The 26,140-nt window shown below is 37.4% G+C and overlaps 1 protein-coding gene across 1 annotated transcript; it reads right to left on the bottom strand.

Moving 5' to 3' along the window:
- Positions 1–14,412: 14,412 nt before the first annotated feature.
- Positions 14,413–25,401, bottom strand: LOC107756566 (thrombospondin-1-like). Its single transcript, XM_016573739.1, has 23 exons — positions 25,258–25,401; positions 25,068–25,151; positions 24,068–24,627; positions 23,910–23,985; positions 23,518–23,607; positions 23,307–23,416; positions 23,068–23,193; positions 22,450–22,531; positions 21,342–21,554; positions 21,082–21,258; positions 20,813–20,986; positions 20,599–20,726; positions 20,317–20,469; positions 20,007–20,225; positions 19,795–19,902; positions 19,194–19,353; positions 18,458–18,576; positions 17,611–17,845; positions 17,298–17,525; positions 16,640–16,911; positions 16,454–16,551; positions 16,222–16,361; positions 14,413–16,124 (listed from the first exon to the last, which is right to left on the bottom strand). The coding sequence occupies exons 2-23, from the start codon at positions 25,129–25,131 to the stop codon at positions 16,117–16,119; spliced, it is 3,540 nt and encodes a 1,179-aa protein (XP_016429225.1). The 5' UTR covers positions 25,132–25,151; positions 25,258–25,401; the 3' UTR covers positions 14,413–16,116.
- Positions 25,402–26,140: the final 739 nt, after the last annotated feature.

The following is a 26,140-nucleotide window of genomic DNA, read 5'->3' as shown; positions in this document are numbered from 1 at the left end:
ATATATATATATATATATAATTAAATTACAAAAATATATTTAAAATAAATCTAATAAAAAATTAATAAAATCGAAAAGGCTATAAAGCATTTGTTTTCTTTTCTAAATGTTTATAAATGTAAACAATTTAATTGAAACAATATGGATAATATTGTTTATATATATTTCTTTCAGTTGAATTCTCAAGTAGCACCCACATTTCCTCCTCATTTCCTCTTGGTAGCACTTCATGGCCTTTGTGGCCTAAAAAGCCTTTAATTGGATGATCCACAGGTTCATTAGTCTCGTTCATCAGCCGTCAAATCAGTTATTTTTGTATTCACACAATATTCGTCGGACTGGGGTCCCCTGGGAAGAGTTGAGCCCCGCCTCACTCCAGGCTACTCCCTATAGCATTGAGATTGGACACAATTGATGTGGCTCCCAAAAGGCTTGGTTGCCAAGATTCAAAATGAGGAATGTTTTTGGAACAATTAACATATAGAGGCTGATTTTCAATTGTGATTTTTCCATTGCATGCCAAGGTGGATGATATAGAGAGCTTAAGAATTTCTGTTGGCCATTTCAAAAACTTCCAAGAGCAAAACAAAGAAGCCGCTTTCCTAGTCATGTAATGCATCGGATATTTCTCGAAATGTCTATCTAGAAATTTCTAGAATTAGGCTTTACATAGTCTTCATGATGCAAAAATCACACTCATGGGCCAGGCCGTTCACACAGAACACGTTTTTGCGGTTAAAAACCCAAGACGTAGGGTAGGGGAATGAAAAAAGGTCTAGAGACTTGAGTGACACATTTTAAAGATGCCGTGTCATGTGTGAGACGCTGCAAAAGACACAAGCTCAAAGATCAAATGTCCGTCTAGCACATTTACATAGAAGAAAGAAAAAATATGGTTGTGTATGATGTAGCTCATAATCTTATATTGCAAAATACTCAACTTTTTTTTTGGGGGGGGGGATCTCTTATAGAACAGTCTCTTAATCTCCAGGAGGTTTGAAGATTTGTGTAATTGCTCAGTTTTGACATAATAAATGGCTGCAACCTTTTGCTAAGATGTAAGTTAACCAGTCTATACAGTCTGTACGATCGGATTTTCCTGTTGCCACTTAAGCTTCCTGTTGCAATAAGCTCTCAGTTCCAACAGAAAGTATTTCTAATTCTTAATAAGGGGATATGAGTGGTCGACTCCCAATCACCTCAACATTAATCCCTGTAAAAAAAATATATAAGCCACTTTGTCAGGCCCATAGCATGATGTGACTCTCTGGCCTCGGCTTATTATCTTGTCATAGATTAATGCAATAATTATATTTTAACTGATTTAAATACTTAAATGTTAAATGTATTTTTTAACTGTGTTATTGTGCTTTGAACGGCAAAATGTGACTCTCTGGCTTTACTGTTGAAGTGGTTCGGTGGTGTTGGCTCACTTTCTAACCAGACTGTCATTACACCAATCGTCCAGGGCATTGAGGGCTTCCCTCGAAGGCTTGCATGCGCATTTGAGCATAAATAAGTGTGAAGGCTAGAGGAAAGAACCCTGACAGAGGCCACACTGTGTTTAGCTGAACTGGAGCTTTCAAGCATTCTGCCTGTTTTTGTCATTTCCTTTCCCCTTTAATTGGGAACCTCCTTCATGTTTTGTCACTAATTTCATCTGCTCCCTTTGGGAACCAGTAATAATAATTCCATTCCAAATTAGTGCTCAGACTGTGTATTAGTTGCACGTGTCATTTTGTGAATGTGTCTTATGTCATTCTGCTGGACTTTATGATGAAATTATTTCATTTTAACCTGCTTTGTTTGCTTTGTTGCTGCCAGAACTATTAGCAGAAACATTTAAACATTAAAGCCCGTTGTTTAATACCATCAACACCATCAACCATTAGGCATACTTGGGGAAGGCAATGGTTAGTTCCAGACGATATTTAAACTTTCCAGACTTTCCAACCAAAGGTATGAATAGAAAAATGACTGTGTTATGTACAGTGTCTTTATTGATGTGCATTAAATAAAAGTTAAGCTCCTCTGACATACAGTTGTAGCTTAAATTATAGTATTTTATTTTAAAGGGGTCATAGGATGCTACATGCACTTTTACAAGTTGTTTGAACTGAAATGTGTGTTGGCAGTGTGTGTACACAACCACCCTATAATGATAAAAATCCACCCCGTGTTTTAAAAAAAAATCTCGTTAAATGTTTTCCCCCTTTCTCAAATCGAGCCTATCTCAGATGCCTGTCTGTGTGATGTCACACAGACAGCCCCCTCCCACGATAGTTTGATTGACAGTAGCGTTTCAGCACAGACTGGACTGGTGTCTTACCTCAGACCCGCCCTGAGTGAGCTGTCATCAGTCCGCCATTGTTTCACCGCCGGAGCAGATGTAGACAAGGATGACTCCTAACAAGCGATTGAGGTGTTCTGTTGTTGGATGTAATAATGAACATTAGTGATGGGCAAATGAAGCCTCATGAAGCATTGAGGCTTTCCTCTGACTGTTTCGGGAAAAGATTCAAAGCTTCGAGAGTGTCAAAAACAGCGCCATCTGGTGGTTAATAAGAAATTTGGCAGCCAAAAGCCTGTGAAAGACGCTCCGTCGGACGAAGCAGCGACCACAAATTCCATCAACTCATGTTATGTGCACAAATAAAAGCCTAACAGTGTGTGTGTGTGTTTGTTTGTTTGTTTGTTTGTTGAATTTCTCTCTCTGATAAAATAATTTACCCATTAAACTGTGGCTAAATGCCAGTACGAAAATCAATATGATTGAAGAATAATGCACACATAGGGGCCTATATGAATTGCATATGGCAAATATTTTATTTTTTCTGAAATAATTTTTATTCTTCATATTACTTGTATGACTGGGTATTTATTTGAACAAGTCTGAATGAAAACTTACGTAAAGTAAGTTCTGGGGGTTCGAACACTCGACAGCGCACGTGATTGGGCAGAAAGTGAGGCTTTGTTTTTTCGTTGATCACATGATTCTCTGAAAACAATACGCGCTAGGGCACAGAGCTTCGTGAGAAATTGCACTGCATAGGCCTACTCCATGCTTTGAAGCTTCAGTGTCATATGTAACATCACTAATGTACATAGCAGTCGTCATTTACTCCTGACATCTGAGCCGCTGAACTCGCAGTGAATTTAGTTTGTTTCTGAAGGGACAGCAGAGCTCATTAACATTTAAAGGGAAATGCTACAAAAACGGCTTGATCTGAAAAGAGCTGTTTTTGACAGGGTAAAAAAACGTGTTTTTACACTACCATTGAGAAATTTTAACCAAACTATGTTACAGACTTTTCATTAAGACCCCAAAGAATCATATAAACTTGTGGAAAATGGGCATCATATGACCCCTTTAAAAAATCTAAGCCCTTGTGAAACTGTAGGTGTGAAATCCTGATTTATTTAAAATGACGAGATTCACAAATATACTTGGAATTGTTGGAATATTAATACCAAATAGATCTATTAAGTTAAAAGTGGGCTTTAAAAAAAAAAACTTTTATAAGTTTTATTCCCATTGCGACAAATCATTTAACCGACCAACACAATTCCTCTTTATGTTCCAGCATTGCATTTTTCCTAAGCCTAACCCTACTCTAAACCTAACCATGATTTTAATTTGGGTTCTGTAAAGAACCAAAATTCAACCTCAGAAGAGGCCGCAGGGTTTTCAGATGACTATAATTCGAATAAACTCATGTTTTGAACATGCTTCACTGCATATAAACAGCAGCGTCAAGAAAAGAGTCTAGAATTAAATAGATCTGTTGGGGTATATTTTGTTTAAAATGAAAATTGTTATCATCTGCTCACCCACAAGATGGTCTTTCTAATGAAAGTGAGCAGGACTAAAAGTCATATGATTTGTTTCAGACAAGTAAATGTATTTATGCTTTGAACAAGGTTAACAGATGTTTGTGTTAGCCTTAATCTGAACTTTTGTTGACTGTTTAGAGATGCAACTAAAGACAAAATCATAAACTTTTTTGTCTGCGTACTGTTTATCTGACAAAAGCTGTATGGCCTATAAAGAGTGTTCAGCACAGTTTTAAACCTTCAACAGGAGCAGAAGAGAAAAAAAATGCTGTGTTGTGGTTGGCAAGACAAAAAACTTCTTTAATTTCAAGATGCATGTGCAGATAATTCTACAAAAGCTGCACTACTAAAGTGGAACACTTGAAATATTATAAACAGTGTAATTAGAAGGCTTTTATGTCATTTATAACACCAGACTTAAAAATAGAAAGCATGCAAGTTTGTATTTGTGCTGTCTGGCTCACGGATCAAGTAGACTCAAGTAAATTGCTGTTGTTACTGTTAGCATGCAGCTGTGGTGCCAGTGATTCTATATTGACCTATTACGGGGACTTTGGTTTTGCCAAGTAAATGTCTACTTGGATCAACAAGATCTGGTGGTCCTGGAACAACTGTCAAACCTAGTCTAAAAACCCCAACTCACAACCTTACCACTGACTAACCAGTTAACACCAGCCTTAACTGCATCACCTCAACAACATAACAGACTTTTTATGGCCATTCAGGGTTTTAGGTTGTATTTTGCGAATTGGCTTTTGTGATTCACCTCTCTCTTTTGCAGTTTCAGCAGTCATTAATCTCAGCTCTGTAACTACAAATAATTTGGGCCTCAAAATGAGGTGAGTCTGAAGTGTTTGTCACATTTGACACTAATAACTTTCTATATGGAAAGAAAACTGATGTTTTTAGTCATTTTTAGTATCTACTGTGCAAGTGACCTGTCAAATTACAGGTCCTCAAACACACTTCAGTGACTGGAGAATCCACTCATAAAGGCCAGAGGACTACATTATTACTTTAATATCTATGGTTATTAGAACCTAAGATTAGGTTCCATTTTTTTGCAAGTATTTCCAATAGGCTGTATCACCAAATGTGTTATATGCAGGTATTTCCCTGATAGCCACATGGTGGTTCAAAGCTCTGTGCTATAAATTTATCCAGTGGGTATCCTGGAGTCTTTCAGTGCTGGCCAGCTCTATGGTTTTATCAAGCCAACGCAGGCTTTAAATCAGATTCAGTGTTTTCTACCGCTGGTTTGGGCCCATAATGTCTTGATTGTTTCCCTCGAGTGAAATTTTCCACCGTTGAGAATTTTTAGCTAGTGACATTATCCAATTTTGGGACTGCGCCCACAAAAACTATGCTGAGGCTTTCAAATTCAGCTTCTATGATTAGCCTCATACCTTTCTTTAGTATAGATTTTTACATTTCAATCAAATAAATTTATTATTATTATTATTATTATTATTAAAAGCAAATAATAAATTAATAGCAAACAATAAGATAATATAAAACAATAATCACATTTTTCTTTGTTTTAATAATAAAAATAATAACAAAAATAATAATAATATTAATTTTAAATAAGTGATAAATAAATAAATATGCCTACTGACATTAAACCAGTCCAAACTGAATTTTTGTACTGTGCTTTTTTGTCCTTGTTTGTTACAACCCAGATAAAGCATTCAAATGTGTCTGTGTAAAGCATTAATAAGTGCAGGAGCTCAAGGCTCATAATAGGGTGTCTAGTGTTTGTGCTGCTCTCTAAGCAGTAGCCCGCAAGGAATGCTGGTAATTAGCTCTGTAATCACAGGCTTTGGGAAATCTGCAAAAATACACAGCTGATCTCTGTGTGAAAGGGTTTTATCTGTGGTTTGTGGCGGTTTTCTAATGTGTGATCAGCAGCTGTCTTCTTTTTGTTCTCAGTGATAAATATCATAGCATGACCACAAATTAGGACCATATTGGGCAGTAAATCCAAATGAACAAAACAAAAGGTTAGATACTGAAAGCGGGTTAACAATTAACAACATATATGCAAAATATGCAATATCTGTGTAATATTAAACTCATTTGCTATCAGAGATCAATGTTTTTAAAGCCAGGTGATAATAAATAGATTTTAGTAAATTGATCCAGTTTTAATGAAAACATCCAAATGTTCTGCTCATTTTTATGTCATCCCACATTGTTTTATCTACCACAGGTATGTGATATGAGACCGAGCGGATGAGATCTACTGTATAGATTGGCTATGTTTGGAAAGATGGTTGGATGATGGGGGTGATGATAAGCAAAGCTCTGCAGGTGAAGGTATGGTGATCAGCAGTGGACTTTTTGTTTTGTTTTTTAGATTTATTTTTGGCGTTTTATTTATTTATTTAGATAGGACAGTAGGTCGACAGGAAGCGAATTAGGTGAGAGAGAGAGGGGGTGGGATCGGGAAAGGTCCACGGGCAGGGACTCGAACTCGGGACGCCCGAGGCGCTACATGTCAGCGCGCTGCCCACGAGGCCATCGGAGCCGACATCAGCAGTGGACTTGAATGCTGCTGATAACATTCCCAGCATTCACATTCTCATGTTATGCAATGTTGAAGCGCATATGGGCCTCTTGTTTTGATCAGTTCATTCCTTTCAAACACTTCCATTTGGGAGAAAGCTGCAGGAATGTGCGCAGATGTCTTAGATCAAGGTGTGATCTTGCTCATGTGGGACTGTAAGTGAGCACAAATAGGTTTGATGGAGACTTTGCAAAAATTTTGGTTTAATTTCAAAAGGTGAATTATTGGAGTGTCACCAGAGGAACAATCGTTTGAATTCAATCCACAAGTGGAAATGTGGCTCAACATTTTATCCTCTTGCTTTGGGGTTTTATAAGTATATTGTGTAACACCCTAGTAGTTGAAAAACTGCCATATTTTTTTTTTTTTATAAAGAGAGTTTTTCTGGATTGTTTTGCTTTTTGTGAAGGACAGTTGGGTCAAAGACAAATAAAAGTGTCCAAGATAAAGAAACAGCAAAGTATTAGTTTAAAGGGTAACACTTTATTTTAATGACCATTTCTCACTATTAACTAGTTGCCTATTAGCATGCATATTACTAGCATATTGGCTGTTTATGAGTTCTTATAAAGCACATATTTATGCTTTATTCTGCATGGCCATATTTTAGATTCCTTAATCCTACCCCATACCTAAACTTAACTACCTTGCTATTAATAAGCAGCTATTTTTGTTCAGGGAAAACTCTTAGTTAATAGTGAATGTGTTTTCCCTGTTCTAAGGTGTTACCGTTTAAAGCATGTGCCAAGTTCCATGTTGGTTTCATATGGTTCAAAATTCATGAAAATGAAAATGTAATATTAATAATTCTAAAATGTGGTAAAATGTCAAATAAATATTTAGAATATATATGTATATGTAGCTTATGTCACCGACATATAAACTGGCCAACCATCGATAAAAAGTTACAGCAGCTGCTTCAGGTATCTAACTTACTGTAGCTATAACTTATCGATATAATGCCGATCTTGCCATCTGTCAAATTAGGTTATTTAATCATAGAATTATATGCAGTCTTCCATGAACACACACACACGCATTTAGAACGATATAAGAACGGTTTGGTTAGCATGGTCTGTGGCAGACTTTTTTTCGTGTCAGGGCAACAATTCAATAAACAAGAAATAAATATTAAGTGATTTAAATTGTCAATTTAAACAAAGCCATATTGTGCGCCTCTGCAGCAACACAGTGGTGTTTCCTTACTGAATGAATTTGCATCGAACGAATTGGGTGAGTCAATGATTCACTGATCCATTCATTAAAAACAGCTTCTTATTTCGTTCCTGAATGAATCAGTCGTTTTGAAAGAATCGATTGACTCAACGACTCATTCATTAAAACAGTGGCTTGCCGTCACCTACTGGTAATTTTAGTTTCATATTTAAAAGTATAATTCTATATGTTTCTATAATTTTATTTTTATTTCTATGTTCCACTTTTTATATTTAAAACATCAATCTCATAACATTATTAATGCAATTTGTATGTGCAGTGTAAATGCATGTACAAGTGCTAAAAAAATAAGTGTATAGAGCCCTGCATGTTTAATTATTGTTAGCTTTAAAAAAATGAAGGCACTTAGCCAAAGTAGATTTTCAACATGTATTTTTTAAAGTGTATTCTGACACATATATGGATGTCTCTGGGCTAAGCCCCGGATATCCACTCACCCCAGAACTGCCCCTGTAAATGCATATATATGTGTGTGTGTGTGTGTATATATATATATATATATATACACTGAATAAAAATTATAAACGCAACACTTTTGTTTTTGCCCCCATTTTTCATGAGCTGACCTCAAAGATCTAAGACTTTTTCTATGTACACAAAAGGCTTATTTCTCTCAAATATTGTTCACAAATCTGTCTAAATCTGTGTTAGTGAGCACTTCTCCTTTGCCGAGATAATCCATCCACCTCACAGGTGTGGCATATCAAGAAGCTGATTAGACAGCATGATTATTGCAAAGGTGTGCCTTAGGCTGGCCACAATAAAAGGCCACTCTAAAATGTGCAGTTTTACTGTATGGGGGGGTCCAGGGGGGTCCGAAAACCAGTCAGTATCTGGTGTGACCACCAAATATATATATAAAATATGTATATAATTTTTTTAATACATTGCATAGACCTCATACATGAGAGAACTGGCCCCCCGACTGAGCTTGGTTTCTCCCAAGGTTTTTTCTCCATTCTGTCATCGATGGAGTTTTGGTTCCTTGCCGCTGTCGCCTCTGGCTTGTTTAGTTGGGGACACTTCATTTCCAGCGTTATTGTTGACTTGATTGCAAAGATACTATTTAAACTGAACTGATGATGACATCACTGAATTCAATGATGAACTGTCTTTAACTGGAAAATTAGTGTTTACTATTGTCATTTTGCATTATTGACACACTATTTTCCTAATTAATGCTGTTCAGTTGCTTTGACACAATCTGTATTGTTAAAAGCGCTATATAAATAAAGGTGACTTGACTTGACTTGATATCAAGACATTGGTATCTGTGACTTTTTTGACCAAATGCCTTAAAAAAAAAAAAAGAATTTTAAAAACATACTTGTCGTAGAAGAGGTGTATTCAATTCATTTTATGTATAAATTGCATTTTTTTTGTATAAATTAATAGACAAAAAAAAAAAAATCCACTGTCAGGAAAAACTGTCATACTCTGTTCTTCAGGTCAGTACATTATAGTAAAATGAACACTGAATTTGAATGTCTAAACATGCACAAACCAGGTGTTCACGTACAAAGAGTTTGCTGAGAAATTCTTTATAGAGCTCTCATCTGGTTGGCACCATTCTGGGGTTTAGTGAAATTAGCAACAATTTCCCACAGCGGGGACAAAGACTGTGCTATTCTCTTTCAGTGTCTGTTCCCACTAAGTGTATATGAGAAACTGGATCAATAGATGGTGTTGATTTGAACAGTGGCTACAACAGCAACAAGTACTTGTTTCAGTAAAGTAGCTGTTCAGACAAAGCTCTGGTTTCATATTAAAGTAGGATATGCAGTGTTCTCCTTTGAGCGACTGAATCAGATGGGCACAGCTGCAGAGCAGCAAGTGTTGGCAGTGTTGTAGGTCTAATTTTCATTGTTCAAGTGCGAGCCCGAGGAGGATTATGTGTGTGAGAGTGTGTGTTTTTTTTTTTTTATCTCCCTCAGCACTATGTGTTGCTGTGAGGTGTTCGCTCCAGCCTCACTCTCTAAAGGAGCTCATTCATGCATCTGAGGCAAAGACACCAGCACTCCACAGGCTCACATTTCTGTGGGCCTTTTGTCCTGCCCCGCAGAGAGTGCTGGGGAAATAGGGATGTGCGCAACCCAATATTAGCCCTCATGTTTGTTCACTTGCTCCTCTGTTCTTTGATATCCTCTTTGCCAGAATGGGCAAAAGTGCACTGGAAATAGAACAAGTATTAGCATGTATATTCCTATTATTAATGAAACAAGTTTTTTATATGAAACTGTATGTTTGTTTCATTTATAGTTTAATTTCATTTTTTTTTATATGCTATATATATTCAAACATTTTATATTATAAAAAATGAAACTAATTTTCTTATTGATTATTTTATTTTTTTAATTATTTGTTTTTTTGGATTTATATATTGATATAAAAAGATATATCAGTATCTGTTTGTTTTATATATAATTTAATTGGAATTATGTTTATTATTTTAAATATGCTATACACATGGTATACATATATAATAATTAAAATAAATGCATTTTTAATTTAACTTTTTGCATTAAAGCTTTAAACAAGTAAACATTTAAAAAGGACTGAAATATAATATAGAAGAACATATATAATGAAATGATTATATAATAAAAGTAATAATAATAATAACAATAATAATTTAATAATAAAATAAAAATAAAAAAAAACAGGAAAAACAAGGGCACAAATTTAGCTCTTTTAGTTTTGAAATAAAGCTTTAAACAAGGATACAGTGCAATTCTTTATCAGTTGCAAATATGGAAACCAAAACATTTGCAGGGTAAATATTGTGGTACAGAGGCATCTCTCAGCTGTCTGTGGTGGTCACTTATGGATGAGCTGCCGTCAGATCCCTGAGAAGTGCACACTGTAAGTTAGCCAGACCTTATGCAACAGAGCACCTCAGTTCATCCATCTTATCCGGACAGTCCGCTCTGCCCACTGTTCAAACACTGGAGGATCTGGCTTCAGAGCTTAGCTAACAGATGAGTTAGTTAGAGATGTGTTACTGCCGATCATCAGAAAGACAGTTTTCTAAGTTCTCATTGTTAATACTGAGGAGACTGGGGTTGTTTGGTACGGGTTCATTTCTGGGTCATATTAGGATGCAGTCACACACATATATATATATATATATATATATATATATATATATGTATATATATGCTCTCTTGATCCACACTCATTGGTATTATCTATGCATTAAATGTCAAAGCCTGTTGCGGTAAGAGCATTTTTTTTCTTTTCTTCATGCAGGTTATGTCGGTTCACCAGTAGATGACGGCAAGTGATGAGTGAGTTGAATGATTCATTCAACCAACCAACCGATTCAAAACAAACAAGTGAGTTACTGAATCAGTCCTTCAACCGACTTGTCAATAACACTGATTTATTTAGGAACGAAGTGAGTCATTGAATGATGTCACTCAACCGATTCATTCAAGAACATTGATTCATTCACTACGATGTGTTTGTCGGAGACATGACGGCTGATTTTCTGTGGCTTCCTTTGTAACCATTTTTGCTGCAGGAGTCAAAATCAACAAAAATACCTAACCATATTTTTTTTTATCTAAAATGTGAGTTACTCAGTATTACTGTTTAGTAGCATTTGTACAGAGCATCTGATGACCAGTGTTTTACAATATCTCCCCATGCTTAGTGAGTACTGTGTGTTTATAGAAGCTATGAAACCTGATATTGTTTAAAGAGATGCAGTTTACTTTATTATGGACACGTGTGTCATAATATAGTCCTCAAAATGTGTTATGCTGTGGAAAGCAGTTATACAGAGAGCTTGTCAGTTCTGTCAGACCAGAATGAATATGTCCATTTATGACTTGAGTTTCTTCTCAGGGTGACTGAAAGTGGCGATCTCTACACACGTGTAATACTTCTCAGCTGTCTGACACACAGCGAGCATATGATGTCACAACCTTGTCCAGCTTTTCCTGGGCTTGAAACAAAATGGAAAAGCAAACACCTGTAGGTGTAACATCCCCTCTCACGCGATGTCAAGCGGGCTGCAGGAGAGCACAGTCAGTACTGAGATGTATGCATGTGGCAGTTGAGCCTGGTATTTCACACATCTGTGAGGGCAGTGTGTGGCTGTAAACGGTAACAACATTGCCTTGCTGAAGCCTCAGTCTTCCTTTCACTGCTCAGCAACTATTCAGATCTCAAAATTCATCATCTCCTGTCATATATATTTTTTAGATGCTCTGGTTGTCAAAGTCAAAGCATCTGTGGCAAAATATGAGAGAACTCTGAAACTAAACTAGGTATTACTGTTGTATATAGATATGATTGGTGGTAATATCTGATTTCTGTGGAATGGAAGCCACATTTCATATACAGTTGTAAGAAAACATCTGAACCAGTATTATCGTTTACTAAAACTGAAACTATTAAAATCATTCTCTAGAATATAAATGAAGATGAAATCAAATAAAATGTAAATATTAGATGAAAACTAAACAAAAATTAGAAATGGTGATATGCAACCAAAAGAAATAAGTCTAAATTGAAGTACTAAAATGACTAATACTAAAACTGATGTGTGATGTATTGGTATCACATTAGTATGTAAAACAATTGATTTTAGTCTTTAGTGTTTTAGTTTTAATTTAAAATAATGTTAATTTTTTTTTTTTAATTGGCCATTTATGGGTTATCAGCCATTACAATGATATATCCTTTTTTTCAATAAAGACATGGAAATGCGTCATTGTGTGTATATTAGTTGTTTAACAGACTGTATTTGTCTTTATGACTTGAAGATTAGATCTAATTTTATGACCAGTTTATACATAAATTCAATGTAAATCCAATGGTTCATATACTTTTCCCTACAACTTTCACTTTTAAAAATAACCTGAAGTCATCATTCATCATACCGTTTTATTTCCACATGTATAGCAGGTTTGCCTGGTGATTTGATCTGTTTGTTGCTGTCTGTTACAGTACAGTGGTGGGAGCTGCATGAATTACAGGATCCCTTTTAACCATGAGTTAGCAGGAGCTCACTGCAGGAAATTAAAAGCTAGAGCAACTTCCTTTTAACTTCCCGCATAGCCTCTCATCTCGTGCCAGTGCCTTAATGAAAAGTAAATTATTAGTCTCTGGCTTCCTTTTTTGCCACAGACAGTTTACAGTGGAGATTCACCTTGATTCTTTATTGAAAACAACATTTTATGCTATTGTACGCTCTAAATAAACATAAGGGTAGTCTGTATACACAGTCGTTTCATATTGTTCAAATGCAAAACAAAGACTGACATTACAGATGTAAGAATGTAAGACAGCAACTAACTAGTCAAAATTACCACAATAAAGCCATAATAGCTGTAGCTTTCTGACACCTTCAGACTAGGTGTCACATAGTACGTCAAAGCTAATTCTCCTTTGCAATCATTTACTAATGAATCATTCATTATATTATGTTTATATGTTTTCATATATTTTTTGACATTCAAGACATTTATAATGTAACAAAATATTTTTAGTTCAAATAAATGCTGTGTTTGAACTTTCTATTCATCAGAGAATCCTAAAAAACTAAGTTTTCAACATCAATAATAACAAGAAGTGTTTCTTAAGCATCAAATCATACTGCGTATTAGAATGGTTTCTAAAGGATCATGTGACTGAGATTGGAGAAATGTCTGCTAAAAATTCAGCTTTGCCATTAGCGGAATAAAATAAATTTTAAAATATAATCTGGGAATATATATGGCATGGCAACACATAAAACAAAATTTATAATTTTGGTGTCAAACTGTTCTATTCGCACAGCTAAATTACTCCCCAAGTCACAATTGTTTTATAAAAAATAACAGCACACTCGCTAAATTTAAAAACGATTCAAAAGAAGGAACTAAAACCTCAGCCTGTTGAAACAGAGCAGTATTACTGTTTTTACTGCTTCGAAAAACAACCTCAAGATTTATATATAACCAGAGAGTACCTCAGATATTTTGAATTTACAGCTTCTATTCATATAGCAACAATGTCACTTTTATTGCGCGTATATATTTAAGCCGTAAATATGAATGGGAGGCCTGACCACCATGAACACCATGAAAGTTATGGAACACAACCAAAAAGACTTAAGCAAGTAGACCTTCAGTAAGCAGGTCAGCTCCATGACATACATCATGTTGAGGTACTTCTTACAGTTTTTGTCTGTTGGAATTTTAGACAACTAATACAAAGGCCAACTTTGCAGTCTTGTGCCCAGATTGTCTCTGGATCTCCACAGTAACCCTGATGTCTTCTCTGATCCCTGGCCAACATGATATGAATGTGTTTACAGACCCACACCTGTCAGACCGAGCACTAAATCACCCAGATCTGGGTTGAGTAAACCCAGAATGCCACACTGTGGGTCAGGGAGGTTCACGCTTTCCCCGAAGGCGAGTGAGGAATTAGATTAACCCTGAGGAGAGGCGCTGCTGCAACATTCCACACTTCTACTGAAGACGTGCATGCCTGTCTTTAGAAGAAGAAGGTGGACTTGTCTCAGCCTTTAACTTGGAACTGACATTGACCTTGGTCTAGAATATCATGATTGTCATTTTAAGGCATTTACACTATGTAGCAGTTTGCTTTGAAGCACATGTTTGGGCCCAAGATGCCCTTTATGAACTTTAGTTTTATAATTACTTTGACCTTTCGTGCCATGCACAGAATTTTTTAGACTCGCTGTTGCACAACAAAAAAATCTCACGAGACACAAACATGCAGTAATAAAAAGCAGCCAAAGGCAATAAACATGTTTTACATCTATCATCTGTTTATTATTCTGAAGTATGTACCAAAATAATCGCTATACGTAAAAATAGCATTCTGCATTGTTTAACTAAGTACAAATGTTTACAGTCAAGCATCACTAATTGTACAAAAATAACAACACAATAAAGATACAAACAATGAAGAACAGAACATCCTCACGTCAGTGTGCAAACAGTTTATACAGACGGAATGCCTCTTTCTCAGGTGGCACTTCATGATAAATTATTTAAATAGCATTTATCTACACACACATATGAAACAGTCTTACAAACAGAGACAACAAATAAAGCAATAATTTATCAACTTAAAAAAAAAAGTACTGGACATTTGAAGCACTGGCAAATGTATTTCTTAAACAAATGTGTTCCTCTATTTTCCATTGGGATGTGGGGCTTGCTATTTGTTCTATATACTATTTACAACTTGTGCTACAGTAGCAATAAGGCAACCAACTGTTTTCTTGAAGCAAAGGAAAAAGTACTTTTAAGCTTTTGCTTGATCAAATTACAAAACGGCAATGAGGTAATATTTGTACATTAAAGTTTTCCTTTATCTCTCTCTCTACAGAAAAGGCAAACAGTAGTTTTAGACAGAACCTTGGTTATGAGAGTGTATTTTTCTTTTAAATGTTGAAATAGTTGTTTTTAGTGAGGGCAATCTTTAGAAATACCCTCACTTGTGCTTCTTGAAGCAAAATCACAGCACTTAAAGTGTTTTATAAGTGCTACATAAATATATATAGAAAAAGTCTAAAAGACTTAAACTCAACTTAGAAATTAGCATCTCAAATAAAACCTCACACTAGAGTACTTGGTAATCTAGTATCCATATGTGGTGAGTCTTTAAACCTTGGTCTGTCCAATTCCTCTTCGTACAACCTTTCATTATGCCATTTCTAATGAATATGTTAAAATGGTTTAACCATCTAGCCCTGAGAAAACTATGCCCACTAAACCATAAGTTTATCTCCCGCCAGACCTTAATGGATGTTCATGATACTTAAGATGTGACTGCTAAGCGAAACTTTAGATAGATAAACAGAAATTTAGATAAAAATCAATAAATGACAGATTTGTCCTTGTAAAATCACCTGCTTAGACTGTCAGCAAAAACAAAAACAGTATTCTTTTACTTATACAATGTTTTTAAACCATTTGTTGGTGCTTCAATACATTAAACATTCACAACTCTTTTTTTTTAGTTGTCAAGAAAATGGTTTAAAGTTTTGATAAAATACTGAATATTATAATAGTAATCTTTTTTTAAAGGGTTGTGCTCTCTCTAAGGTAGCCCTAGTTTGGACACCTGTTCAGGAAGAGAGCATGAAAACACATGAGAGAGAGAGAGAGTACAGATTTTGAAGTGCATAACTGTCTGTTGGGAGCTCTTCCCACACAGAGCCGAATGAGGTTTTTCAGAGAGAGATCTCAGTCTTCCCAATTAAGCAAAGCGAGGGAGACTTTCTTCTGCTCTGCCTGCTAATGGTGGAGGAGTCCAGATTCTGCATCGGAAGCCACTTGGTTTCTATCCCATCCAGTGACAGTTACATTGAAATTGACTACCTGCTTTCTCACTCCACCAGTGTGTGAGCGGCAGCAGAAAAAGTAGCGTCAAATCGGTCCCTGGACTTTGCCTGGAATACATATTTATACGGAAAGGTGCATTCTTTGATCAACTTCCTGCCTGTGCAATTACACATCTGAAAAGGAACAGAAAGACAGGAAGTGTTAATGATGAATGTGAATAAAAGCAAGCAAACTTTTATTTGGATCTCTATGGGATGTGTTGACGCTCACCTCTGCATTCATATTTGAGGTCTGAGAAGTACACCATCTCTTGTGAGAAGACAAAGAGACCCAGTCTTCCGCCTGCGTATGTTTTGTCATAAATTCTTCCAGAATCTGCCATGATCTTTTTGCCTTCATACATGACCACTCTGAAATACATATATATAAATAATTATTAAAATACATATAAATAACTGTTTTTTTTCTCCAGAATTAGCTTCCATTATCTTTTTAGTAATACCTTATGTGCCCAGTTCTTGGTCTATGAGTCAAGTGCCATCTGTAAGCAGTGAAGTCCTTCCATCCCACATTCTTTGGGTCGTGCCACAGTGTGCGCACCTAAAATAGATCACGTAAATAATTGTTGGCCTTCATATGAAGGGTTTTTCAAACCTGATTTCATCACAGTGATCTTGTTGAAACGTACCTGTCCTGGAGTGTCTCCGGTGTGCCAGAGGGCGTTCCTCAGATGCTCGCCTGGCCCTGTGGTGGAGTTAACCACTTTGATTGACAGCCCTGAGTAACCCTGTGCCTTGGTAGGTGTGCTGGACCAGTAGGTTTGTGTGATCTGCTTCCACATGACCACGTAGAAGCGAGAGCTGGACTGGTATCCGAAAACGAAGCCAGCGTAGTCATCATCCCTATCCGTGTTGATGAAGAATGTTCCACTGAAGTCGACTGAATTAAACTCATCAAAACCTTTAAAGAAATTTGGAAAAAAAGTCAGAATTTATACATATTTTAAATTTACTGGCTATACATGTTTTGTTTTTGATTTGTGGCCATTTGCATTTTAATTTGATTTTAATTAGAAAATGTCAAATGTCAATGATAATGTTTCAGTTTTTCCTAGTTATATTAATTTGTATTTTTGTTTTATTTTTTGTCCATGAATAATGAACAAAAAGTTGTATTAAATATTGTCTGTTTCTGCAAGCTAAGGTACTGTGCAGGATTTTCTACTTAATTTATGATATTAATTGATATTTTAAACACCGCCTATTATTTTTACATGTGCAAGGTATTATATTTATTCTTGCTTAGGTGAAATTTAATTCTGTTTTTTTTTTAAAGACTGAACTTACCAACAGCAATGCCGGGGTCGCAGTTGACTGTCTGAACCAGTTCTTTTCCTTGGTGACGAACCACCCAGTTGGGGTCGATCTGAGAAGTGCCCTTGGGATCAAGAGGAACCATCTGGAATTTGCGGAAGTCGGTTTCACTGATGTCAAAGTTCTCTGGACAGACATCATAGATATCTAGGACATTGTCGTGGTCAAAGTCATCTTTGCAGGCATCACCACGTCCATCGCCTACAAACGGAGAAGTTAAACCAGTAAGTATAAATCTTAGCATTAATGAGTGCAATAGTTATGAATATTCAGTTGTAAAACTGACCATCAGAATCCAGTTGATCTGGATTGGGAACCAATCTGCAGTTGTCTTTGTCATCAGGGATGCCATCATTATCATCATCATAGTCGCAGGCATCTCCTTTACCATCCTTGTCGTGATCAGCCTGGTTAGCATTAGGAATGTATGGGCAGTTGTCCAGGTTGTTTTGGTGACCGTCCTCATCGATATCCTGGTTGCTGTCACATTTGTCTCCGACACGGTCAGAATCGGAGTCGAGCTGTTGGAGTGAAAGTGTAGATTCAGTAAATGCAGATGTCTCAGATTCTCTTTAAAGTAAAGTTCTATGGCTTTCTTAATTAAATTATTCCCACCAGAATGGGTCTTTTTCTTAAAGGCAAACTTCTGTCCTAGTTGGCCCATCTGTGTAGGCTTTTTCAGAAAGCAATCTCATGTTGCCGAAGCCTGGCACTACCATAGTCACATTTCAGCATCTAATAAGGAGGGGTGCATTCCTTCTCTTCAGTTAACCATGGCACAGGTGTGATCCGCAGGGATTGAGTGCCGACAGGGCATGCATAAACCCACCGGCAAATCTCTCGCTCCTTACTAATAACCATTCTTTACCTCTGCATATCCTTTGGGTTAATTGAACACTAGTGAGTGTCCCTGAAAAGCCTCCTAGTGCTTTATTGTGTGGCTTTGGATTCAAGGAGAAGAGGATTTTCTCCTCCCATACATAGCTTAGTAAAGACTGCGACTACCCTCTGGGTATTTTTTTAGCAATGGCTCTGAAGCTGAACTGAACAGCTCATAGATCTCTGTGGATTATATAATGGTTTGAAAGCACCTGCGGTATTCACTCACTCGTTTAGGTCTTACATATACATACCTGGTCTGGATTGTGTTCCAGAGGGCAGTTGTCACACTGGTCACCAACTCCATCGAGATCGGTGTCTTTCTGGTCGACGTTGTACAGATATGGGCAGTTGTCGTTCTCATTCAAAATACCTGTCAAAAAGAATGACATAATGGTGAAGATTGATTGAAAACACACTGGAAAGTGTCAGGGTGATTCTCACGAAACCCGTCAAGAAAATATCCAGGTCATAACTTACTTCACAATCGAAAGAGAGAACGAACAAAAGAATGAAAAAGAAAAAGAGAAAGAAATTATTATTTATTAGTTTGTTTAATATTAATATTTGTATTTAATATTTTTATACAAAAAGATTTTTGTTCTCATATTCTCATTACCATAATACCAAAGAAGACATGTATCATTTTCTCATTACTGTTATGTGAAGAAAATTGTATATTATTTGAATGCTAGGATTTTTGTTGTACTTTTTACCGCCTTCAATTTATGCATTAATAGTTTTAAATAAATAAAAAAAGCTATTTAAAATATTGAGAGTATTAATAGTATTACAGTACTGAGAATTGGTCGTGTAAAATATGCTAAAGTCCTAAAAATGTGACAATGCCAAAAAAAGGCTTTGTTTTCTTTAATCAAAATAAAATGTATCTTATTTCTTTTGATTATGGAGTGAAATATGGATGTATTCTTGGCAGGTTTATCAAGGAATGTCTATGTATGGATAAACAAATAGAACACAGTTTCGTACCATCTCCATCAATGTCCACAGCACAGGCGTCACCTTCACCATTGTTGTCAGTGTCAGTCTGGTCTGGGTTGCTGTTGTATGGACAGTTATCGCAGCGGTCTCCCACGTCATCGCGATCATAGTCATACTGTCTTGGGTTGAAGATGAGTGGGCAGTTGTCCTATTTTAAAAGACACCGCAGTTCAGATATAGAAACATATGGCAAATAACAGTCGTGCAATTCCCCATAGGGCCTGCTCACACAAAGGTTATTACTAGATGTTAGGCTTGTAATTTGGCTGCGTAGGTCTATTTCGAGGAGTGCAATGATAAAAGCTAGCCTTATTTTAGGAATTGGACCAAGGATAATATTGGATTAGCAAGATACACTGCAGGTCTTTCAGAAAGGTACTTCTTTGGTGGAATTTGAGGTTTGTTTCCAAGAGAAACTGAGTTTACTTTACACAGCACTTTTTTTCCACACCTCAGACTGTAAGCTATGTAAAATCTGGGTGGATTTACTTTCTTCATTCACGCACGGTGCAAAATGTACAAAAAGGCACTTGACTGGAATGAGCGCCTATGGAATATACTGTATAGACATTAGATATTGATATTTTACCCTGTCATCAGGAATGCCATCGTCGTCATCATCATTATCACAAGCATCACCAATTCCATCCTTGTCATAGTCCTCTTGCCCAGAATTGGGAAGATTGGGGCAGTTGTCCTTAAAAAAAGAGTAGTAGTATATGAATATAAACACTAGCCACAATGATGTTATTTGTATAACAAATATATAACAAATAACAAATAAAGCCAATATATGCCAACCTTCTTGCAGTGATAGGTTGCATTCTCGACACACACAAGATCAGCATTTGGCCAGCCATCAAGATCAGTGTCCTCTCCACAGATGAGTCCATTTCCAGCAAAGCCAGGTTTGCACTCACAGCGGTACATGGGGTCTGAGAAATGGCCCAGGTAGTTGCAGCGAGCGTTCTTATTGCAGTCGTGGCTTCCATCGAGGCAGGGATTACGAGGCGTGCAGACCTGCAGGAAAAGATGAATCAGTCGGCGCACATTAGTTCATGAGCAGGTGCAGTGTAGGTAATCCGTAATCTTTCGGTGTTTTCTCATTTACCTGTTTCTTGGAAGCAGCGTCCTCCACTCCTCGACCAAACGGCTGTGGGCCTGTGTAGCGAGTGGGGCACGGCAGGCAGTTGTAGCCTGGCACTGTGTTCTCACACCTATGGACTCCATTAAATTCAAAGCAGGCATCAGGGACCTCCTTACACTGTAACAGAGAGAAAAGGGCAATCTGAATGAGATTTTTGCTGCCCACTGCATTTCATTACTAAAATAATAATTCAGTATCAGCCAGGATTTTAATATTTGTCCATCCCTAAAAAGCAGGGTACTGCACCTCATTGATATCCTTGCAGTTGATTCCATTGCCAGTGTATCCTGTCGGGCATTTTCCACATTTCCAAGAGCCATCTGGGAAGCTTGTACACTGGGCTCCTCCAAAGCATGGATTTGAAAGGCATCCATCTGTAAAAAAATGAAAATAAGTGAATGATTTCCCTCTGAAACACAGACTAGTGTCATCTAAAGGGTTGAGTGACACTGTAACTCACCAATTGGACAGGCTTGCTTGTTGCAAAGCTGGTTGGCCTTTGCATCTCCCACACAGTCTTTGCCGCCATACACAGGTACTGGATTATTGCAAAGACGTTTACGGTTTTGGACGCCACCGCCACAGGTGGCAGAGCAAGTATCCCAGGGTGACCATGGTCCCCAGCCACCATTGACTATGAAAAAATACACAACAAAAAATTGGACAACTGCACTTTTTAAGAAACAAACAAACAAAAAAATGGACACACTGTATAGGGTGTTCACTTACTCGGACATGGTGATTTCTCACACCTCTCAGTTTGCCGACCTTCACCCTGGCAATCTTTGCCTTCCATCTGAGGTGTTGGGGAGTTGCAGAGACGGATGCGTGTGATAACGCCAGCACCACAGGTCACTGAGCAGGAAGACCAGGGTGACCAGTGACTCCAGCTGCCATCTTGTTTAACTGAAAATGATAGACGCGGGTTACTTTTCTCCTCTACTGTGAGGAAAAACCATAGACACTTTTGGCCATTGGGCACCACTCACAGCGCTTGTCACACTCCTGAAGGTAGCAGTCTCTCGTCTGCACTGACGTGCCTTCACAGTTGTTATTGATGCGGTCGCAGGAGCGGCCACGCTGCTGAATGCCCCTTCCACAGGACACAGAACAATGGGTCCATTCAGACCAGGGGGACCAGCCATCCTCAGCGGAGTCGCTCGCTGTCGAGAGAGCAAAATGAGACAATAGCAGAGCTATTCCTTCTTTCTAAAGCAGCAAAATAGAGAAAGGCTTTTAATACTGGGCCTTAATGGACTCAATTTAGCCTGGGCAGCTTGAGACAGAACACTCCAGGGAACCCTGGCATGAACCAAGCAGCTGGAATGCTGGGGAAATGTCAGTGTATTTAATGCACAGGGATACCTTTCTCCAAATGTGGAAATGGTATTTGAAAACACCCTTGATTATGCCATAAGTTCAAACACATGAGGCTGATATTAATTGAAATCCTTGCTATGCATGACGAGCCCTCAAGACGTGAGGAGCCTGCTGTTTCTTTTTTGAGACTCTGCCAAACAGCACCAATTTTCCACCTCTCTTTAACTAATTTAGACAATTATGGCCATTTAGTGAGTCAGTGATGCACAAAGCTCTAGTGTTCCTTTCATTAGTTAAACTTCAGTTGAAGTCTATTGTATGATGCAGGAATGACTGTGGATGTTTGGGTAGTAACAGCGCTTTCAATTTAAAAGCTTTTAAAAGTCAAAATGTTGCCTGGTTAACAATATAGCACATTCAAGTTGACACAAAAGTGTTTTGTTTTTTTTGTTCGCTTGTACATTTACTTTTAATCTGTGGGTGAGTCTCTTAAGCTTACCAAGGCTGCATTTTTTATTTATTTATTTTTTACCAAAAATACAGTAAAAAGAGTAATATTGTAAAATATTGTTACAGTTAAAAAAAGTGTTTTCTATTTTATTTGTATTTTTTTATGTAATTCATTTCTGTGATGGCAAAGCTGAATTTTCAGCATCCATTTCTCCAGTCTTAAGAGTCACATGATCTTTCAGAAATCATTCTAATATGCTGATTTGGTGCTATCAATGTTGATAAAATGTTGATGATTTTCAAAATTCTTTGATAAATACAAAGCACCGTAGCACTCCCCATCAGGCACTGTGGCATTTGCGCATGGGATTAGGGGACATGAAATCTTGCGGCACACTGTTGCAGAGTTCTGCGGTTAACACAATGACTCTCATTAATCATTTGTTAAAGGATATGTCACGACTGGTGCATTTGAATGAAAAAGCATAGCCTCTTGCTGTAGTGCAACACCACATTCAACGTTACAATTTTCATTCAAGTCATCTTAAACTTAAGCTTGAGAGTGGATAACCTGGTCGTATTTAAGTCTGTGTAATTAGGCATGTAAGTATTCCTCAGTATTAATATAATGTGGCACTTCATAGAGAATAGGCTGACGGCATGTATATACCATAAATATCATAGTTTATAAGGTTTAGTTATTTGACTGTATTCTCTTTAGCTACCTCAATTTCACACTTTTAATTAGAGGCTAGGTAGTTCAGGGAAATGGATACACCCAGCTTAAGTCTGCCACAATGGACAAGACTAAGACCAGTACTGTGTATCACAGCGCCTACATAACATGGCTCTCGTCTCGCTAACACACAAATTAGTGCCTTAATGACAGAGCAAGCAGCCCTCAGAGTATAACAAGTACATGTCTGCAGGTTATTGGGTTCTCACCTGGCAAGTGCACTCTGTGCAATCATCCACTGTCCATTCTTCCTTGTTTTTGTGCACAATTCCATTGTGAAGACAGACACCATGATGAATGCCCATGCGACTCATGAGCATGTTTTTCTCATCCGTCTAGAAAACAGAACAAAAATTGAGGTTTGATTATGTGGATGGAGTGTATTAATCTACAGCATGTGTCCACTACACAAGTTCAGTATATTTATGTACAACAACCTTTTGCTCACCACTTTGCGGAGTTCATTGGACAGCTCTTGCACCACCACACCAAGACCTTTCAGTTCCTTGAACATGGCAGCCAGGTCCTCGCATGAAAAGCCACAAATCATCTGCAGATCTTCATAGGAGAAATATACAGTTTGCAATGGTTAAAATTGCATTTGGATTCTCAACTTGCGTATATTTTATTTGTATGGATTACTTAAAAGGAAGGATTACCTTTTGTTTTGTGGCCAGTGTAATCAGTCCTGATTGCAGGTCTGGATCCATTTATGGGATTGTCAAGGGTGATGATATCAGTCATAATTGCTGCAAGAGGAAAGGGCATTCAGATGGCTTAAAGCTCATTATAAAAAATTATTAAGCTGATGGAAATGTTGAGTGAAAAAATTATGAAAAAAGGCTGATGACAGTGAATGCAGCTTCAAGTCTTTATCTTATATTGCTATTGTTCATTCACTGGCACAGTGGTGCTCTCATGTTATTTAAAATACAATACAAAATGAAATACAGTTTAAAAAATATGTATATTATTAAATTAGTTATTAATATTTAACCACCAAATTAAAGTAAGTGTGGCATAATCAAGATGCAAGAAGCATTACACTCACAGTTTTGGCATCCTTTATTCCTCAGAATTGCTTCCAGTGTGGTTCCGAACACAAAGCGCACGTTTTGCAGCACCCCCTAAAAAAATCCACAAGTGATTAATGCTTCTTACTGTATTTGGCATGCAACAGGATTCATAGACATCGAAACGTTCACTCACCATGAACCTGTCCTTCACTGCGCTCTTGCCGATCCTCAGGCTCGCCACACCTGGGGTCTCCTGAGTGAGGATAGTCTGGATAGAAGCATCGAGCTCCGCTGTATTCACCTCCTCACATCCCACATAGAACTGAACCCTGTCCTCCTGCACGAAAAGAGTGATGTTTTTCCAATGTCCCACCGCCAAATCCGCTTCCTCGATGGACACGACCTGTTGCTTGTTTTCAGTGGAAAAAACAATGTCCAGAGTGTTAGCTTTCCCGTTGGAAACGATTTCGAATACGGGTCCGGAGCCATCTTTCTTCTCCACGGTCAAAAGGCTTCCCCTCGTGTGTTTGAACTGCTTGAAATTGACCAGGAGCAGAAATCCTCTCTCCGCGTGAATGGAATCGATTAGGTCCCTGAAGGCGCTCTCGGGAACCGCGGGAATCAGGTCGGGGTTCAGGATCTTGTAGGCGGGGCTGTATGGGTCGTCGCCTTTCACCAGAGTCACCCCGTGGTTCTTCCTCGGCACTTGGACGAGCTCAAACAGATCGAAAACACTGTTGTCGTCTCGACTTTCTACCAGGAGTCAAGAAGTTAACGAAATCTCATTATAATGTACTTAATATTAACGAATATTTATTTATTTATTATACAGCTCTCTTTGTACTTGATTCTGTTTGGTCAATTCAGCGGTCAATTTTTTGCTCATACACTGTTTTCTTCATAGGTGCTCTTGTCTTAATAATAAAATGAACGAAACTTAAATTATTATTTTATTTTAATACATGTATTTAGGTAGCCGTGTAATAAGTAGGATAATGCATAGAAAGCCGGTCATTATTGCAAAATAAACCCATTCATAAACCCCTTCACCCTTGTTGGAGTTTATTTTGCGATAATTACCAACTGGCTGTCAATTATTACTACAATATTTAACAGCTAGTTATACTTTAAACCACGCCAGCATTCACTCACAAACGCTAAACGCCATCAGTTACAGATGTATCATCACTCACCTGCGACTCGCGCGCTCTCGCAGTTCCATAGCATCAGTAGCAAAAAGATTGCAGATGACTTCATTTTTTTACTTGTTCTTTTACCTATCAGAAGTCATAAATAAATGTGTAAGTTATTGAAAATTCAGCAAAGCTTAACCTTAACAGGTCAATCAATTATTAAAAAAATAAATAAAAATAAAAAACGCACCTTCCACGCGTTTAAAACAGCAGCAAATCCAGGGAAACTTGATATAATTCCTAAAATGCGTTAATCAAAGGTCGTTTCAAAATAAATAAATTATTTTCCTCTTTAACTGCGGTCTACAGCATTCGGTGTTTCTTTGCTGTAGTTCCAGTGGCCAATCTAACTTTTACCAAAGAGAACAAAGTGCTATTTAAATAGTTTCATGACATTCCTGAGCGCCCGTCTCCTCCAATCAGATGCTGGAAGGGAAAAGGGACGAGCGTGCGTTACCTCACAGAGCGTTTGCATAAGTTACACACGAGGGGGAAAACGCACCACATTCCAACGAACACATTCCATAAACATACTTTTGATTTTCGTGACCGCTGCTTCCGTTTAGTACCTATTTATTTGCCGCGGTCCTGATTATTTTTGTATCCACGTACTGCTTCTTGTTTTGTCATTCAATAATCCCAGTTATTTCTTGTCACCGAAGTCCTCTACCCTACTGTTCGTTGTGTACATATTTTATTTCAGTCCATCCATAATGAACGACTAAAACGTTTTCACGTTCAAGGTGCTACTTTATTTTAGAACAAGTGTTTTCTATAACGAGTAAGTAAGTTTAAAATGAGTGTTCTGTGCCATGCACAGCATCTTATAGGATGCTCATGAAGAAAGTGCAGCAGTAACATGTCTCTCCTCTAGAGGCCGTTCTGTGGTTATTTGAGCACCTGGGTCTCCAAAATGATTTCAAATGTTGATTTCTGTAAAAGTTGCTTATACGTTAAAGCAGCTTAAATTTATAAAAATGTGTTATTAGCGGGAAATTTTATCTTATTATATGTGGTAGGTTGCCATTAACCATTTGAGACTTTTTTTTTTAAAAAGCTAAAACACTGAAACA

The sequence above is a fragment of the Sinocyclocheilus rhinocerous genome, unplaced genomic scaffold (assembly GCF_001515625.1).
Source record: "Sinocyclocheilus rhinocerous isolate Xijiao unplaced genomic scaffold, SAMN03320098_v1.1 scaffold683, whole genome shotgun sequence".
NCBI lineage: Eukaryota > Metazoa > Chordata > Actinopteri > Cypriniformes > Cyprinidae > Sinocyclocheilus > Sinocyclocheilus rhinocerous.
Note: the sequence above shows the minus strand (reverse complement) of the source record. Positions and strands in the feature narration are given on the sequence as shown.